Source organism: Rhopalosiphum maidis, chromosome 2 (genome assembly GCF_003676215.2).
Source record: "Rhopalosiphum maidis isolate BTI-1 chromosome 2, ASM367621v3, whole genome shotgun sequence".
Taxonomy (NCBI): Eukaryota; Metazoa; Arthropoda; class Insecta; order Hemiptera; family Aphididae; genus Rhopalosiphum; species Rhopalosiphum maidis.
In genome coordinates, this window is record NC_040878.1 from 59,602,017 (window position 1) to 59,621,214 (window position 19,198).

The 19,198-nt window shown below is 25.9% G+C and overlaps 3 protein-coding genes across 6 annotated transcripts; 1 reads left to right on the forward strand and 2 right to left on the reverse strand.

The window, feature by feature from the left end:
- Nucleotides 1-1,152: 1,152 nt before the first annotated feature.
- Nucleotides 1,153-5,349, reverse strand: LOC113552189 (transcription initiation factor IIA subunit 1). Its single transcript, XM_026954929.1, has 7 exons — nucleotides 5,326-5,349; nucleotides 3,183-3,417; nucleotides 2,773-3,084; nucleotides 2,575-2,700; nucleotides 2,232-2,506; nucleotides 1,612-1,701; nucleotides 1,153-1,527 (listed from the first exon to the last, which is right to left on the reverse strand). Exons 1-7 carry the CDS (start codon nucleotides 5,347-5,349, stop codon nucleotides 1,420-1,422), a joined length of 1,170 nt encoding a protein of 389 aa, XP_026810730.1. The 3' UTR covers nucleotides 1,153-1,419.
- Nucleotides 5,350-8,293: 2,944 nt separating this feature from the next.
- LOC113553437 (CAAX prenyl protease 1 homolog) lies at nucleotides 8,294-11,422 on the forward strand. The gene is made up of 6 exons (XM_026956765.1): nucleotides 8,294-8,565; nucleotides 8,745-8,891; nucleotides 9,717-9,917; nucleotides 10,021-10,315; nucleotides 10,452-10,708; nucleotides 10,785-11,422. The coding sequence occupies exons 1-6, from the start codon at nucleotides 8,479-8,481 to the stop codon at nucleotides 11,148-11,150; spliced, it is 1,353 nt and encodes a 450-aa protein (XP_026812566.1). The 5' UTR covers nucleotides 8,294-8,478; the 3' UTR covers nucleotides 11,151-11,422.
- Nucleotides 11,183-18,858, reverse strand: LOC113553438 (lysosomal acid phosphatase-like). 4 transcript variants are annotated; one of them, XM_026956766.1, is made up of 6 exons: nucleotides 18,634-18,858; nucleotides 13,793-14,134; nucleotides 11,971-12,147; nucleotides 11,728-11,848; nucleotides 11,453-11,661; nucleotides 11,183-11,375 (listed from the first exon to the last, which is right to left on the reverse strand). In XM_026956766.1, exons 1-6 carry the CDS (start codon nucleotides 18,739-18,741, stop codon nucleotides 11,226-11,228), a joined length of 1,107 nt encoding a protein of 368 aa, XP_026812567.1. In that variant the 5' UTR covers nucleotides 18,742-18,858; the 3' UTR covers nucleotides 11,183-11,225. The 4 variants fall into 4 exon arrangements, with proteins under 4 accessions (XP_026812567.1, XP_026812569.1, XP_026812568.1 ...); XM_026956768.1 differs by lacking the exon at nucleotides 18,634-18,858 and adding an exon at nucleotides 18,207-18,242; XM_026956767.1 differs by lacking the exon at nucleotides 18,634-18,858 and adding an exon at nucleotides 18,183-18,242.
- Between the last annotated feature and the right edge of the window lie 340 nt (nucleotides 18,859-19,198).

A 19,198-nucleotide genomic window follows, 5' to 3' on the forward strand; every position in this document is an offset into this window, starting at 1 on the left:
AGTCATTGAAATGCACTTATATTTCAAAATATTAATATCAAAGTATCCAACAATTTATATTTTAAAAATAATTTAACCAACAATTAATTGCATATTATGATTGTTATATGAAGAAAAATAGAAAATGATAGTATTTATTCTTCAATTAATCATATCACTGAAATAAAGTATCTCTATTATGTTGATATTTTATTTTATATCAAGTATGTGTTGTACCAAGTACATACTTAAGAATACATGATATTTCATACTTATTTCATTCAATGTTGAATGATGCATATACAACATTAAGATTAAAATATAGTAACTATATAGTGTAGAAAATAATAGGTGGTAATTTAATAGAATAATTTATATTATTATTTATTAATATAATATAATATTATAATGTAATTGACACTCACTTGTTAAAAATTCAAACTGAGAAGATTTATGTAAATTTGATGTAATTTTACTTTTATTGTAAGTCTATTAATTTATTTAGTTCAATAATAAATAAGTTTAATATTTGTTTTTATTTTGAAGTAAATTTAGTACTTCTTATGGTTTTTTAATTTTTTTTAAAATAACAAAATCAATAATTAAAACAATACAAATGTAACATTGTAACAAATTTAATTTTACAATATTTTGATTTACAATACATTTTTTTTTCTAGCAGTCTTATGATTTATATTAATAAAATAAATTTCAATAATAAATATCTTCATTGATTATTATCGATTTAGTCAAAGAAAAAGAAAATCACTTTTAAAAAAAATGGTTGCATAAATATTATGTATATTTTAAATTTGTATAACATCAGACTTATTATGCTGCTAAATCCCACTCTACCACAGTGTTAATATATACTTCTCATTGAGAAGTTCTCAACCAAGTTGAATTTAAAATAAATTATTAATCTCCGATGAAGAGGTATTTCTTTTCTGTAGTAGTAGGCAGTGACCACTATGACACTTATCACATTGATTAGTAAAGATTGGTTCAAATTGTTAATGTAGAACCATTTAGCTGTTTTTATTATTGATCACTCTTAATCATCTTTTATATTTCTTAATGTTCATTTAAGAAACATATTTAGGTTAAAATTATACTTTTATAATAAACAAATAAATATATATGTATTACCAATAAATAAATTTAAAATAGAAATATATTATATTTTGTATTATTGTTATTCAAACTAAATTGATAGGAAACTTTATTGATTGTTAAAATATAATACCTCCACATTTTTATAAAGAATATGACATAATTGTATGTACATAAATCAAATTTAATTATTTGGGAATTTACTTAAAAATCTAAAGTAATTTTATACATTAAAGAAAACTTGAGAACAATTTATTTAATACATACAATTGATTCATACAGAGTACTTAACATTTATTGTAACTATAACACAAAATATATCACCTCTTACCACTCAGCATCACCAGTTGCTTTTTGGAAGACATAATCATAACCATTTAAACTCATTATACCATCTTTAAAATAAAGTTTCCATTTATTTCTGCTACGAGTAATCTATAGTAACAAATAAAAACATATTATATTCATATAATTTGCAAGTTTTTGGATGAAAAATATTAGTTTAAACATTAAATTTACCTTATCATATTGGCAAACAATAACATTTTCAGTTTCAAATAATTCACCATTGTCAATATCACTTACATCATCACCAGAATTTAATGGCTCCTGAAAAACAAAATATATTTGAATATTTAAAACAAGAGTATTGACTTATAACATTAATAATATTTAAAAATATTTTACTAAAAAATTTAATTATTTAAAATTGTAATTGTAATGAATAATATTGTTTGCACACAATGTAAATATAGTAATCATATACAAAATAGCTTTATAAATAAACAACCATAAGACAAAGTGCACACCTATTATAATAGGTACATCAATGTACTGAATTTGAAACGTTTATCTTATTTAATTTAAATTTATATCTCGTTTATATTAAATGTAAAATTATAAATTTAATATTTTATTTAAGCTATATCAAAATAAATGTGTTACAGCTATTATGTATATTTAAGCTACTGGATTCATTAAATAATTAATAAAAATATATATTTCCTTTGATAATTTGTTATTAAAAATAAGAAAAATATAAAACATATTTTTACCTACCTAGCATAATTCAAACTTGATATTTCAACAGTTTTCAACTATTGAGATCTACTTAATTAATATATACTTTTTATGCTTACAGCATCAGAAGCACTATTCTGATCTTTGTCATCATCTTCATCATCATCATCATCATTATCACCAATATCATCATCTAAATCATCATCGTCATCATCATCATCATCTGATGTTGAAGAATCGTTAGCTCCATCTATCTGAGCAATGGTTCTTTTAACACCGCCAGTCACATTTCCACTAATAAATGCTTGATTATTTTGTTGAAGTTGCTGCTGTTGCTGTTGCTGTGTATTTCGCACATCTGATATAAATTCTGGTTGAACTACATTTTGAACACCTAGTTATTATAAAAATATATATAATATTAAAGTAGGTAAAACAAAAGTTTTTAAAAAAGTAACTAACTTGAAATTGATTGAGCAGCAAGTACACTATTGACATGCTGTTGTAAAAATGATGTAGCTAGCGGAGTAGCCATTGCCATACTATTAGTTATTACTGGACCACTAAGAATACTCTGTAGCATGTTTCCTACAAACATTTAAATTAATATAAACATTTAAAAAATAAAAGAAACTATTTTAACCCTAATATACAACAAACCTTGTATGGCAGAACTTGGAACTTGAATAGAAAGAATTCTAGAACCTGTTTCTTGGGAACCAGTCTGAGCTGGTAATGTTATTTGAATTGGTACATATTTGTTTGCATAATCTGCAGGTAAAACTATAGTGTTCTGTTGTTGTTGTGGCTGCTTCTGCTGTAGCTGTTGCTGCTGCTGCTTCTGTGGTAGTTGTTGCTGCTGTGGTAATTGTTGCTGCTGCGGTAGTTGTTGCTGCTGTGGCTGAAGTGGTTGCTGATGTTGTTGTTGTATTTTTTGTTGTTGAACCATTTTTAATTGATGAACAGAATTATCTAAAAAAATAATTGATAATATAAATATACTATAATATCTAAATCTATTAACATTTAGAAAGAATATTTATTGATAATTTAAGATAAAAACTACTTACTGACTATTGTAGGAGCATATTGGCTTTTAGTTTGTTTGACAACAGTTGAAGTAACAGTTTTAGGAAGTTGAGTAATTTCTTGAGGAGGTGGTGCATCAACTGCTTTACTAGCCATTACTTTAGATTCCCACGATTGTCGTAACTCCATTAAAATTTGATCATCAATACCTTCTTCAGCGAAAAATTCCCGGGAGCTATTTATTGTATCTTCAATAACAGATTGATATAATTTCATCTGAAATAAATAAGAATTATTTACTTAAATTAATATAGATTTCATAAATAAAATACATATACTCGTATTTCCAGGCATGGTAAAACATAGGGGGGGGGGTCTTGTCTGAAACTAAATTATGTGTATGTGTTGGTAAGGGAATTTTACAATTTTGAAAAAGTTAACATTAAAATATACAAAGTTATAATCACAATTAAAAAATAATAGATTACAACATTAAGTAGGATAGTTCAATACAAAAGTATTATTCAAGTTTCAATATTCAAATCAGTTAATCATATTGAGATGTGTACTGAACTTTAATGTAAGGTATGATATACCCCCTCTTACCTCAAAAAAAATATATACCCTTAACATAACAAAGTAGATTAAAATTTATTGATTCAACATAATATAAGGTATGATGCGAGTCATTTAAATTAAATAATAAAGATATTCTTATTAAGTAATAGATAGATAACAGCTAGATAGCAGATTTTAAGTAAGGTAACACAAGAAACATCAAGCATAATATGCCAAGTTCAAATTAGCAGTCGGCAACTGTTAAAATTAAAAAAAAAGCCTACTCTTTATCTTAAACTGTAGTTGTTTTCAATTGTTAAACACACACATTTTAAATTTAAAATAATTAGGTAATAATAATCAATTCTATTAAAACAAATTATAATATACTTAGTAATAATTGCAAAAAATAAAAATAAAATTGTTCATGCTCATTATAATTTAGAATAATTTGAGTTAGGTAATAAAAAATGAGTATAACAATAACAAAATCAATAACCTTAAACAATATTAGAAATGTAAATGTTTGGTGAACTGAAAAATTATAGGTATGAACATTTAAATAGAATCTGTGAAAACAATGTAATATTTCAAAATTTCAATCTATTTTAAACATTTCAAAATGTATTATTGGTTTAAAATATAATCTTATAAGAAAATTATAAATATTACTTTAGAAAATGCAAAATTAATAAAGAATTTAAAAAAAGTATAAAACACAAATATAATACAATAAAGTATCACAATTATTTATACCATGATGTGTTAGATTATCCATATTGTAATACAAATTATTATTTAAAATAAGAAAGACAATTACAACATTAAAACTGATTGTACTTTAATACTATGTGAAAAAGGTTAAAAAAAAAAGTTAATTATCTTTTTTTTATCTAATAGATACATGTTTAGATTTTTAATTTGAATATTTTACTTATATTAACATTTTAATAGAATATAAATACAAATCTAGTAACAATAATGGCATGAATATCTAAAAATAAGAATTAAGAACATTTTCATTAAATCCTGAACATTTTATAATAATGACGCATATTATAGATAACACAGCTTACTAATAATTCTTATTTTATTTCAAATTGTAGAATAATATAATACATAATAACAATAATAAATAAAAAATTAGATACCCACAGGTATTGTAGAAAAATTATTAGTAAATAAAATACTAATGTACAAATAATCAAATTTGATGACCTACAAAATTAACCTTTAAATGCGAGTCACAAAATATTATGTATAACGACTGAGTCATTGCCATATGGAAATAATATTCAGTTTTTGTTAGCTGTTAAGAGTGAAACTTTTTACTCTTTATGGTCCGGCCCAACACAAAAACTAAGTACTTAATATAATAAACACTTAATCTTATAAATCAAACTATTAAAGTACCTATTATAATAATAATAATATGACCGAAAACCGAGTGACCCAGGGCATATGTGGCAATGTCGTATTATATATTACGAAAAATATGGTTTAGGACGGGGCAAAGTGTCGGTTGATCCACACACGTCACTCACCAAAATAATAATATTGTAAATGATTGGGAATGACATGCCCACACAAATGTACTTATAGTAAGTAAAAGTAAGCACTACTTACCACGGACGATTGGGATAACGACATGTTTGAAAGGACCAATGGAAACAACAACGTTCGCCAGTATGTAATTTTAAATTAAATGTTTAGCGATGGCGAGCGCAAGGAAGATTTCTTTTTCGCGTTAGAAGAAACCAACGGACGCAGCAACACGACCGGGACAGCTGCAGCAGCTCGGGAGTGCAGTAATGCAGGACGGCTAAACGTGTGGGGTTTCTCGTGCGAAAAAACCCAAGTTTCACCATGTGCTACGACTCCTTTTATACTGTCAGCCGATATAGGGAGGCAGCGGGTTTTAACACACAGCCGACGTCATCGGCCGCACGGGCTGACCAAACGCTACAATAGTTTATTACCGTACACCGTACTACGGTTTATCTACAGAACAGCTGTTCTGATGAATTTATATTAAAATTAATTTCATTATTAGGACAAATAGGACGTATACACAATTTATACACAGCAAACTCAATGTACTTACCTACCACCTGTCCTGGCTAGACTACATATTCCATAGACGTATGGTATATCGATACATAATTTGTCAGTGTTACTTGACTGCCGTTATTATCTTTACTAGACAATATATATTTATTATTTAATATTACACATATCATGACCCTATGCTAAAGTCTGATGAGGTCTATGGTCAAATATTCATATCAATATTCAAAGCTAATAAATATATAAGCTACTATATATGATCCCGGATAATAGCTATATAGTCAATAATATAGTTGCTTGCGTAGTCACGTTGCGTGAATTCGAATATTATTGAATGTTGATATAGTATTAAATATTAATGTATATATTATATATTATATAATACAATATATCAAGTTAATTAGCTAGGTTTATATTTTATAGTTTATATTATACCTATTGCCTATTACTATTTAATTAAGTATAATATTATTTATTATTTTTATTGGATATAATGTTTCTTAGTTTCTTACTGTTACCATTGTGTAGTACGATGCATATATATATTAGTATATTACAAAATATACTATTAAACATCAATATTATTAATATTTATTAACATATATGTGTTATTAACATTTTAAATAAAAAAATTACTTATTGTATATTTTTTTCTCGCTCAAGCATCTTATAAATATTAAATTTAGAAAATGATGTAAAAAAAATATACACGGGTGTACCGGTATGGTGTAACAAACGATATAAAACTGCTTTTATAAAATATTAATTTTAAGTTAAAAAAACTGCCAACTATATATTCTACTTACCTAACATATTAATACCTACTACTATAAAAATTGCCATAATATCATAAAATTATTTACCCTGAGCTTTAAATTCCTACCTATATGATGTATGAATTGATTGTTTTGTTATTATAATTGTATATTCTACACATAAATTACCCACGATTAATTATTAATTAGTTTTATAGGTTATACAGTTAATTTGTTACAACAGTTAACTATATATATATATATATATATATAGCCGTGTCGTATAGCACATAGTTAGGTATTAACTATTATAGGTATGCACCTAGTCTATAATCTATCTCATAAAGGCTCTCAAGTTGCAGTGCTTTTATAGCATATAGAGTATAACTATAGGTATCCTATATGGCTATATGTTCATGTCTTAAACTTAACAAGTTGACAATAATAAATCATAATTTATTTATGTTTATGTATACGTACTACGTAGTCATGTGGGCATGTGGCCTTAATTTGTGAATACAATTCTCTTAAGTTCAAGTGGGTTCTTGAGCTACAACAGTGCAATCATACATTCGTACATCAACGAGGTTACTAAAATAAGCTGCATTAATAAATCGTTAGTGACAGGTTAGTTACATAATGGTCATAATGACTTCGATTATTATTATTTATTTATAATAGTTATTAGTAAATAGTAGTATTCATTATATAAAAAAAAAAAAAAATAGCACAGTAGTCACTAGCATATATTTATGGTTTAACGAATCCTAAAAACTTAACATATATAAATACCTAATTAGGTATATGAATTCGTATACCTTCATACCATTTTTATTCAGATTTCAGTTATAATAAGCCATAATGACCACAGGGCGTTAGGGGCCAGGGCACACTAGCTGGCACATACTTACATAATTATTCTACTTAGTCATTCAATATATTTAATATAATAATTATTAAATAGTACTAATATAGCCAGTATAGGAAATCTATGTATTATGTAGGCAACTATAAATAATTTTATATCTTCTAAATTTTTGTGCAATCCGGTAATGAATTAAAAATAAAAATAATATATTATGTATAAATATGTATTCATATAAAGGTAATCAATATTTTATAGTACCTACATTTAGATTTTAGACTTTAATATATTATTAAACTAACAGTCCAACCATGACAAGATATTTTTTTTTGTCATCTGCCATCCTTATAGTCGAAACAAATTCGAGAATTTTCTTTGAAAAATCCAATCAATTGTTATTCCATATTACATTTTAATATTGGATTTTTAAATTTTCCGTTTAGTATGAATCTTATTAAGTTTTAATTATTACATATTAATTATTATGTTAAATAAATAATAATTAATAATGTATAATATGCTACAACTTAATATTTACAATTAAACAGCCTTCATAATAACCATTAATTATAAGACTGTAGTCTGTCTAGTCTTCTAGTGTCTACAATTTTACTGTAGTTGTAGTACTCACGATAATATATATCAATTATTAAGATCAACATAATATACAATTATTTGATATTATATTGACACAATAATATATTATTATAGCATACGCATTATCCTTATTTTTTATTATTTTATTACAGAAAATACAGTGTGGTCGAAGTTGGCGTATAAAATATTATAAATTTCTGTTAACACTGATATCTGTGTGATCCGTTTATTTGTCGGCTTGTGTTTTGTTGTTGTTTGTGTTTGTTATCTTTGTACTTACACAGCAGAGCAATATTATATTATAATACTATTTCAATTTCATATTTAAGAATTTTACAATTTTACGGTTACCTTTTTTTTCCTTCTTGGCAGGAATATTGTATCGTTTATTTTTTTATGGGTTCTCTAATTTCACACGATTTAGTTCGCATGTGTTTGAATATTCAATAATTAATATATTATTACATGTTAATTTGATATAAATTTCGAGTAATCATGATACCCGAATTCTGTGTATTTTATGGCGTTTTAACTTTTTCTTGGATAGAATTCCTATGGGAACAGTATTTAACGCTAAGACAGGTAAAATATTTTCTTTTTTTATGGAACAATCTGTTATCTATTTAGGAAAAATATCTATTCATAATTATAATTGTATTAATTTTTCTTACGAATTTGATTTTACAATAAATCTACTTAATAAAATAATGAATTGCGAATATTTACTTAATTCTGTACTAATTAATATTAAAAATTTTTAGAGACGTGTATATAAAACTACAGACAAAATTCCTGAAAGATTAACTGGTGTACTAGATGTGGAAACATTTAATAAGGCAAAATCTTATGGTATTGATAAAAACAGTTTTAGTATAGCTGAAGAATGGATTAATATGATAATATCAACTGTAAGTAAAATTATTATTAAGCATTGTTTTAAGTCTTTCAAAAAAAAAAAAAAATATTTTTTTTCTATCAATGTACTACCTACCTATTATATACAAAACATAGACAATAACTAACAATTTAAAAAAATATTGATCTATCTTCCATTATTATTACTTATTTAAAATACTTTTTCATGATATTAAATAAAATTGTTACTTCTATTTAATTGCTTAATAACATTTTATAAAACAAAAACATATTTTACAAGTATATATTCAAAATTAATTTCTTAACGATTGTTAAACTCCTAGTTATTTACAACTAGGTATTTGAGTGATTATTGATAACCATTTCTAAACTAATAATATAAATAATTCATTGATAATAATTTACCTGATTGAAAACTTTAAAAAAACAGTTAGTGTCATAATATTGGATAAAAACATAATATGTCATAAGTGAACTGTATAAAGTTTAATATATCATACACTCATACATGATCTAATAATATATAAAAAAAAGAATAAAGAGATATTATTAATTTTAATAAGAAAAAAAAATAAGTTAATAAGTTGTTTTTTATGGTAAATTATTGTTATGTATTGTGCATCAAGTAATAATTGAATAGATTTGACATATTCACTAAAATCACTTATAATTCTGTGGAAGAAAAAGCTCCTTTTTATTTATAGAATTTAGAACTTATAGATTTATTTACATAATTTATTATTAAACATGATAAAATTAAAATTAATATTACTTACATAGTTTATCAGTATAATATAATTACAAATACTGCATACTTTAGCAACCTAAAAAATGTATTATTTATTTAAAATATTTAGGGTTTCATCTGTTTGAATGGATTCACATTATTATGGAATTTTAGCAAATATTGTTTGATTGAGACTCGTTATAATGATAGTGAAATCATGACCAGTTGTGTATTTCTTCTATGTATGAATACCTTGGGTACACTGATGTCTTTGCCAATCTCCGCATACAGCACTTTTATTATTGAGGAAAAACATGGGTTTAACAAACAAGTAAATCACCAAATTAAATACCTTTTATTAAATTTGTGCTTATATATTGTTGTATTTAATACTTATTTATTTATTAATATTTTTGTTTTTAATTTTTAACTAGAATTTAAATTTCTTCATTAAAGACAAGATCAAGAACTTTTTATTGGTTCAAGTGATTTCATTACCAATAACTGCAGCAGCGATAACTATTGTTAAATGGGGTGGACGTTATTTCTTTATCTGGTTGTGGGTATTTGCTGTGGTTACTTCATTATTTATCATGACAGTATATCCAGAATTTATTGCTCCATTATTTGACAAATATACACCATTACCCGATGGTGTTTTGAAAACTAAAATTGAAGAGCTTGCTAAGCAAGTCAAATTCCCTCTTTACAAAATATATATTGTAGAAGGTAAATTATTTAAATTGTAATAAAAAAATACTTTTCAACTATTTAATTATGTTTATTTTAAGCAAATATTATTAAATAAATACATTTCTTTAAATAATAAATATTTTTATTATTGTAAATTTTTTTTTAACTTTAGGTTCAAAACGATCAGCCCATAGCAATGCATATTTTTATGGATTTTTCAATAACAAACGTATTGTGCTATATGATACATTATTGAAAGATAGCAAAGATATTATGAATAACCAAACTTTAGAAGAAGAAAATACTAACATTGATAAAATTGAAGAAAAAGGAAAAGGTATGAATGATGAAGAAATTTTGGCAGTCTTAGGTCATGAACTTGGTCATTGGAAGCTAAATCATATATTATTTTATCTAATAATATCTCAGGTATTTTTATCAATAATTTATCTTTTTGGTATACATTTAGGATTTTATTTAATATTGCAATATACTTTTGTTTCAGGTAAATTTATTTGTAATGTTATTTGTTTTTGGATGGTTGTATGACAATTCTATGTTATATCGAGCATTTGGATTTTATGAGTCAGCCCATCCAGTTATCATTGGTCTAGCAATTATTTTCCAATATGTATTTTCTCCATATAACACTGTTATATCATTTGCTATGACTACACTTAGCAGACAATTGGAGTTTCAAGCTGATGCTTTTGCTAAAAAGCTTGGACATGCAAAGCCACTTGAAACTGGATTAATACGTCTACACAATGATAACTTAGGATTTCCAGTTTATGATTCTCTCTTCTCAGCTTGGCATCATACTCATCCTCAACTATTGGAAAGATTGGAAGCAATCTCTAAGACAGACTGAATATTTAATGTTAAATTAAAAAGTACACACAATTCCGATATAAACTTAAGCAGTGTTTCATATAATATAATATTTTTAATTTTTACATTCTTCAATTAAGTTACGAGGTATCATTTGTTGTGTGAGTGTGCGCAAATCTTCTAGTCGACATGGCTGTGGACAACCTGGTAATTCAATTAACTCAATGTTTGATTCTTTCCATTCATAGTCTCTGTTGTATAGTAGCTAGTTTTTTTTTTTTAAGTTAATAAACATTTAATAATTTATTACTATTTAATTTATATTTTTTTTTTGTTATTTACCTTTACAACTGTTTCATTTAAAGGTGTTGCATATAATTCCATTACAACGGCAGCTCCATAAAGTGGATATGTTATATTTTTTATATTTAGTGTCTTCAAAAAAGGAACTATAGTCGAATCATGGCCAACATGCAAATATATTTTTTTTGCGTTTGATGACTTATTTACTATAGATTCCATTCGTGTTAACACATCATTTAACATATCACCTAATAAATAATTATTTACTCTAATTTTTTGTTTATGAAAATATTATGATAAGTATAAATAATAACCTGAATACAAAAGTTTCATTTGATCTGTTTCGGCTAATATAGTCATACAATATAATATATATTCTTCAATATCATTATATCGTTCTAATGCCCAATTAGGAATTGGATGGTTTGCCATATGCTAAAAAAACAAATATTTTATGAAATAATCATAATGAAATGTACAAGTATAAGTTATTTAATATGATAATTTGTAATAAAAAAAAAAATCAGTTTTCATGTTTATTTATTACAGCTTCTTACTTGTGTTATAATAACATCTGCTACTTTTAATACATCAAAAAGTGTATTTAATGGATTTGATGTGTAGTTTTTCATGTAGTTGATTAATTTTTTTATCTTTTCGGTTTTAATAACATTTTCACTAATTTCATGTAATTCCATAGCATACTTTGGACATTTTCTTGGATCTCCTGCAAACTAAAAAAATGTTATTAATTTCAAAAGCAGACATTTCAATAAACTGAAATATAAACATCTTAAATAACAATTTAAATCATTCCTTTATCCTAAAAGTGATCACTGTTTATCACTCAACACTCACAAATTACAATATATAAACTGTTTTGGTAAAGTTCAAATACATTAATTGTATATTTGTATCCTTCAAAATCTAGAATATGAACTTTTAAAATATTATATTGTAACTTATAGAAAGTTATCATGTGATATAATTTATTTGGGTAGTGTTAGCAAATAATCTGATTTTTTTCCTACATTTAAATTCTCTGAACACCGTTTAACAACTAATAAATCTAGATTTTAACTGTTTTAGTACAGGGTACTAATAACAATATAAGTTCACCTATGTATATTATTGTAAGTAGGCACAAGAAAACAGTCCTGATCTACTGCTGTTATTTGAAGAAGTGAAGACACCAACCCATCGGCGTGTCCAGACCTTTGACACAAAGAGTACAACCTGGTGCATACCCAAGAGGCTAAAGCCCTTTAGCCTTTCCTATACTAAGAAATATCATAGTTTATGGTGTCATCTGAAATTGTAGGGGGTATAGTTACATACCCTGCATCCCCCATAGCTATGCCTATACTCCAAACTACTGAAGAAAGTTACATATACAGATTATAAAATACCTATCAATAGGGGCTTGGGCAATACATGGTATAGTATTATACTTGTATATCTTCTCATTTATAGACAGGCACGGCGCCAAGGTAGGGCTCTAGCCTTCCCAGAAAACAGTTCAGCTTCCTCGCCAGCCCCCCCCCCCCCACTGAAAAATGTATACAATGTAATAAAGTCATAAAACATTATCCATTGAGGAATAAATTTAATTTATTATAAATTATAATAATTGAATTAACAAAGTTTGAACAAATAACATCTTTGGTCTTTTTATTATGGATTAATCTACTATTTATTAATATTGTCTAATAAGGAAAACATTTACTACAATTTCAATAAAATATGTTTGAAATTTGTAAAATAAAAAATATCTTTTATTTATTTATTATTACCTCCTTTATTGAATACTAATTACTGGAAGAAAATAAACAAACAAAGGTATCCAAAATCATTGCATTAAAGTTGAGTCAAATAAATTCATCTGTTCATTACTAAACATAATTATTTTAATTTATATTTATCCGATGTAAGCAAAAAAACCATAATAATTTATTCACAAAAGTATATAATATTGAAGTAATAAAAAAATTATCATTATTAATACAGTTGTTGAAGGTTTGTGATGTGATTAAACACATTTTCTTACGTAAGGTACATAAAAAATATTTGACATTATTCTTAAAACATTTTTAACTATTCAAAAATGTGTACATATTATCTGTTTAGAGCATAAAATATAAAACTTATTTACTATATAGCTAATACCTATATTATGTTATATGATACGAAAATATTTTTAACATTGATTGTTGAAAACCCTTAGCCCGTGTAAAAAAAATATTTGCCTCACTCTACCCCCCCTGGAAAAAAATGCTAGTGCCATGCTTGTTTATAGACTACCTACCATATCATTCCATTCATAGGTACCTTACCACTAATTTGGTATAATGGAATTGTATTTTTATTCTCATTTCTTACTTCCTGATGGTCTTTTGACAAACTCGTTTTAATTGGTATGGGCTGCCATTTCAGGTCCTTATTCCAAGTTTGCTCTTCGTTTGGTGGGTACATACCGGCCAGTAGATAGGCAGCGGACTGGTAACACCTGTCAATATTAGTGGAGGACACGTCAATTTCGGAAGGCGTGTACCGCTGCAGGGGATGTAAGAATCCCAAGTACCGTTCACGCAGAGCTTGACCTGCGCGGTACGCGTTCCATATGCCCTGATCAGTCAACTCGCCCAAGCCTCGGGGCCAGGGTATGTGGTCCGTTTGGTTTTTATACCGAATCAACGGCGCACGGTTCGTGTGTCTCATCAACTATACCGGAAAAAACACAAAATTATTGTCAGTTGTCACTAAAGTTTATTAGGTCTTGATAACATAATAAAATAAATAAATAACAACAGTATAAATGTACTACTAACATAAATTAAATATATTTATTCGATGCAGTTTAATAAGTACCTACCTAGTTGAGTCACAAAATGAGAATATAATATTCCTACACATGTTAATGCATTATCACTTTTTAGGGTTAGAGTTAAGAAGAAATTCCATATTGACATAGGTATTGTAACTTAGAATACATAGCAGAAGAACTTTTACTTAAATAACAAATATTAAAGATAAAATGTTTTTGTACGCCAGGCCACTAGGGATGAATTTGTTTTACAGAACAGTGATCTTGTTGGATCCCAGTGACCCAGTCCGCCTTTGAGTAACTACTATAATAACTTCAGAATAGTATGTGTGGCTAAACTTTAGTCTATAGCCCAGCCTTTTCAAATAAGTAAGCTACATTTGACATTTTAAGTCCCTGGTAATCGATATTCAGGAGAATTGAGAATTTAGCTCTTTAGAAAAAGATTTGTTTGATGAGCAAAAAAAAGATCTAAGCTTCAAAGAATGATTAATTGAGAATAATCCAAATTATCTGATTTTTTTACTACGCGATATCAACTGATAATGGTAAAATTAATTTTTACAGTGATCAATGATTGATCTATATTCCTAGAAAGATCGACCAGTCGATCGCTGTTGACTGGTTGGCGACCGCTGCAGTATAGGCAGTATAGCCTGTAGGTACTAGGTAGGAACCTACAATATTACGTTTTAAAGAAGACAAGTAAGAATCTATACTAAGTACCTAGGTACATCCTTATTGATGTAGGTAATTCAATTACAACATTTTACTTTGGAGGTCTTTTATTTATAGGCAGGTATCTATTTGTGTATTTATGTGGTAATACTGGTAACCAATTTTTGTATAATTGGAATATTTTTTTTTAATTATTCATATCCAGAAAATATTTTTTTTTTCAATTTATTTTGTTAAGTTTGTAAATTATTATAAAATAGGTAAAGACCTTTGGTGCCTAGTGTGTATACCTAGAATAAATTATACACTATATAGTATATAGTATAGTAGTATTTACTATTGCGCGTACAATTAAAATTAATTCGGTTGTATTCAAAAACCGCACAGCTTATCGGTCATTTTATAACAAATTACCCCACATTTAGAATTTTAGAATGGGTACAAACTTGAAACCACACACTATTTTTAGTGAAAATAACGAAAAGATAAGATTATAAGATAAGTACTGTACAATAATCAAGTCTTAAGTAGCCACTAAAATTGCCTATTTATTTTTAAGAGCATTTGTTTCGATTTTAGGAAGAATTTTTACGTTATGGAGATCGTATAAAGTTTTTAAAAAACGTTGGCAGTTAGTTTCAAGGTTTCAACCAATTAAACTAAAAGTTTAAATTTTTTAAATTTTTGAATATACAATTTTTTTGATGAAATTTGAGAATAATGCAAATAAATAATTAATTATACATATACATATTTTTGTTTATCGATCTATTTTTAAAATTGTGCTGCAGTTTTAACCTACCAAAATTGTATAGTTTTGTCCTGTATTTTATCAAAAATGGAGTTTTTGGAGTTAATGATTAATTCGTCGCTTATTTAATTGGTAGGTAGACGGAAAAAAAATCACGAAAATAAAAACCAACATTATATATTTTGCTAATTATGTCATATTTCATTAGATATAAAAAAGTTTTAATTTTCTAATTAAAGTGATACACATAATAATATACTTGTACTTACACCATGTAGTTAATAAATAATAGGTATAATTAATTAAATACAGGAACAAATCAAAACAATTTAAGACTATTGTTTAACATTAGGTACTTATATATTATTATAAATTAAATTAAAGTCCGGATAGGTTATACGTTTTAAAAAATTGTAAGATTAATAATTTGATCAGCCGAATAAAGAAAAAATAATAATAAAAATAATATAAGTTATCGATATCTCATCGCCTCTATAGTACCTACTTTTATGTCTATATACCTATACACATAATATGGTCATATATATGGTACAACGTACAAAGATATAAGATGTTACCTAAATTTTCTCAGCACGGAAATACTACTCCCTAAAACATAGTATAACAAACTACAAAGTTAAGCTAGTTTTTATGTATTTTTAATTATTCAAAATTTACAAATTTTGTTACAAAAGTTACACCTGGATAGTTGAATTCTTGATCTAAATTTTTAATTGGAAAATTAAAATATATTTTTAATGAAATATGACATAATATAGCAAAATATAAAATTTTGGTTTTTATTTTCAGTTTTTTTTATCTTTTAGTTTTATTTCTTGGTTTTTATTTTCGTGATTCTATTTAACTACGTACCTATAATAATAATACATTTTTATAGTTTATATGTTTATAATATGCTTCCTTTTATACTTATATTATCACAACGACACAATAGACAGAAAAAACTTCACATAATGCTTTGCCGATTAGATGTTAGGTATTATTGCTAATGATACCTACATTAAATTGGGTAGTGCTTCTTATAGGTTACTTAAAATACATAATGCTAGTGTGCATACTGGATTTGGATTTGAATTTATTTTTTTTTCTTAACAACTTTGACCTCTATAGACTTGCTATTTTCAAAATTGACATTTTTAGAAGTTTAGGACGGTTGAAAGTTTCAAACTAGGTAATTCCTAATTATCGTATTTTTCAACGGTATATCTTCACGCATTGATAGGTATATATTAGATAATATTAAACAATTTATTTTTATTAAAATTACAAGACGTATTCATTATTACATTGAATTTATGAAAAATTATCAGTACGAATTACCTAATTTATAACTCTCGATTTTTTTAAAAATGATGCCAATTTTGAAGAAATTATAAAAATCTGTTAAGTTCCAAGTTGCTCAGAAAAAATAAAGCAATCCAAATTCAGTCTGTTTATAAAACAGTGATTCCTATTGAGTATTGAAGACATTTTTATATAATAAATTTATAACGAACCGGATTTATTATCTTAGTTATAGGTGAATGTCACCGAAGATATCGTTAAGCTACTCAAGTTAGATAAACAAAGGTCAACAAATCAAATAAATGTCTATTTACGTATTTTCTGTCTATAAACGGATATTTAACAATATCGAAGATATTATTTCGATTTTCAAGTGTAAGTTATGAACATAGCTAAAATTTTGTCAAAAACTTAAAACCCTATTCGGGATATTTGTAAATATAAAATTTTAATATACTTTATACTTTTGCCATTTTACCTAACCGAATCTGTAGAAAAATTGATTTTGTCATTTAAAAATAAGTAAGTTGATTCGTTCATGCGCGTATTGGAAATTTAAAAATTTGAAAATTTCTGAAAATATATAGTTTTACTCTTTTTTAATCCCCAAAAACTACATATCAATACAAGTTCATCCAACTGAAATATTTAGCGGAACCTCTGGGAATTGCCCGTTTCCGCCAATCTACCTGCTATGAAATAATTATTTTAATATATTCCATATTTTTAGTAAAAAAAAAAAAAAAATCTTTATAGTTCACAAATCCTAAATTATATAATAAAAAAAATATATGAATCATTGACTTTTACTTTATTATTGTATTTATCAAAAAACTATGACAAAATATTATGTATTTATTATTTGCTTCATTAGTTATAAATATATTTTTCAATATTTAATGTCATCATATAAACCCTGTACAATTATTTCAAGTTAAAACTTAAGTATACCGTAAAAATGAGTACAAATTATTATAATTTTACCATAGCAGGTAGATTGGCGGAAACAGGCGATGGCGGCCGGAATCGGTCATTTCAAATTTTGGCAGAAACGGTACATGCCCGTACCTCTTAGACCTTAGAATGAACATACTGTATACCTATATGTCGAGTAGTTTTATAAATCATATGATGAAGTCCTCGAGTGATTTAGGTTAGGACGGTTAGGCGTATTAGTAATAATAATTAGTACCTATATTATCGTTACCTACATAATAAATTGTATTGAATCTTACAATGTATAATTTATATTCCATGATTACGCGTAATATGAAATTAATTTGACTTGTATGATCACAAATTGTTAAACAATGTACTTTTACACTGCGGAATAACGGGTTGTTAATAAGTAAATAATAATAATAAATATTAGATTGGATTCAGTTTTCAACATACACTTCTTGGGGTTGGGACTTGGGTGCCACTACTGTGGACCCCTCCCAAGTCATATCATTACAATCAATGAATAAATAAACCATGCCATTTCATCTGTCTATGTACATATAATAATGTGTGTATATACTTAAATCTGTAGATAATATAATAAGTACTTATATTGAAATGGTACCCAAGTTCACACAGTAAGCACAGTACTGTAACCTTAATACTTAATTATAAACCTTATAATATAGATATTTAGGTACAGAGAATAGAGATACTTACTATAAAAACAAATTTTAACTGCAAATTATCTTGATTTATAGATTTAAAAACACATTCATGTGCAATTATTATTAATAAAAATATGTACTTTAAACTAAAATACACCATTATGTATTCGGTATTAATACCTATCTATTATTTTGTTAATACTTTAAAATAAATAATAACAAACTGTGATAAGTTAAACACAATAGTATTCACGACACGAGATAGATAGTTATTGTGGTTATAAATATTTTGCTTGTTTGCTGTACCTATATAAGTGTTGTTAACTCACACCTTTAGACTCAGTTACTCTAATACTAATAAATGTATCATTTATACAGAGTGATTCACGTACGCATTACACACATTATCTCAACTTATTCGCGTACATTGTAAAGTTTAGTATTAATACAATTTTTTTTTTAATTTTAATTTAAAATACTTACATTTTATGATTTTTATTTTTTCAATCATATATTACATTTTTTAAATTGTAAGGTAGGTATAATTTACTTTAAAGTTTAAATAATGACGAACATAATTTTTAATTTCCGTATATTTCGAAAATGAATACTTCTAA

Coding starts and splice junctions, on each gene's coding strand:
- LOC113553438 (XM_026956766.1), bottom strand. CDS start 18,741: ATGGTGTATTTTAGTTTAAAGTACATATTTTTATTAATAATAATTGCA. Junction 11,849..11,970: donor CAGATGTTATTATAACACAA/GTAAGAAGCTGT, acceptor TTGTTTTTTTAG/CATATGGCAAACCATCCAAT. Junction 11,376..11,452: donor TAAATGAAACAGTTGTAAAG/GTAAATAACAAA, acceptor AAAAAAAACTAG/CTACTATACAACAGAGACTA.
- LOC113553437 (XM_026956765.1), top strand. CDS start 8,479: ATGATACCCGAATTCTGTGTATTTTATGGCGTTTTAACTTTTTCTTGG. Junction 8,566..8,744: donor AGTATTTAACGCTAAGACAG/GTAAAATATTTT, acceptor AAAAATTTTTAG/AGACGTGTATATAAAACTAC. Junction 9,918..10,020: donor AACATGGGTTTAACAAACAA/GTAAATCACCAA, acceptor ATTTTTAACTAG/AATTTAAATTTCTTCATTAA.
- LOC113552189 (XM_026954929.1), bottom strand. CDS start 5,349: ATGTCGTTATCCCAATCGTCCGTG. Junction 1,702..2,231: donor AGAATAGTGCTTCTGATGCT/GTAAGCATAAAA, acceptor TTTGTTTTTCAG/GAGCCATTAAATTCTGGTGA. Junction 1,528..1,611: donor TTGTTTGCCAATATGATAAG/GTAAATTTAATG, acceptor TTGTTACTATAG/ATTACTCGTAGCAGAAATAA.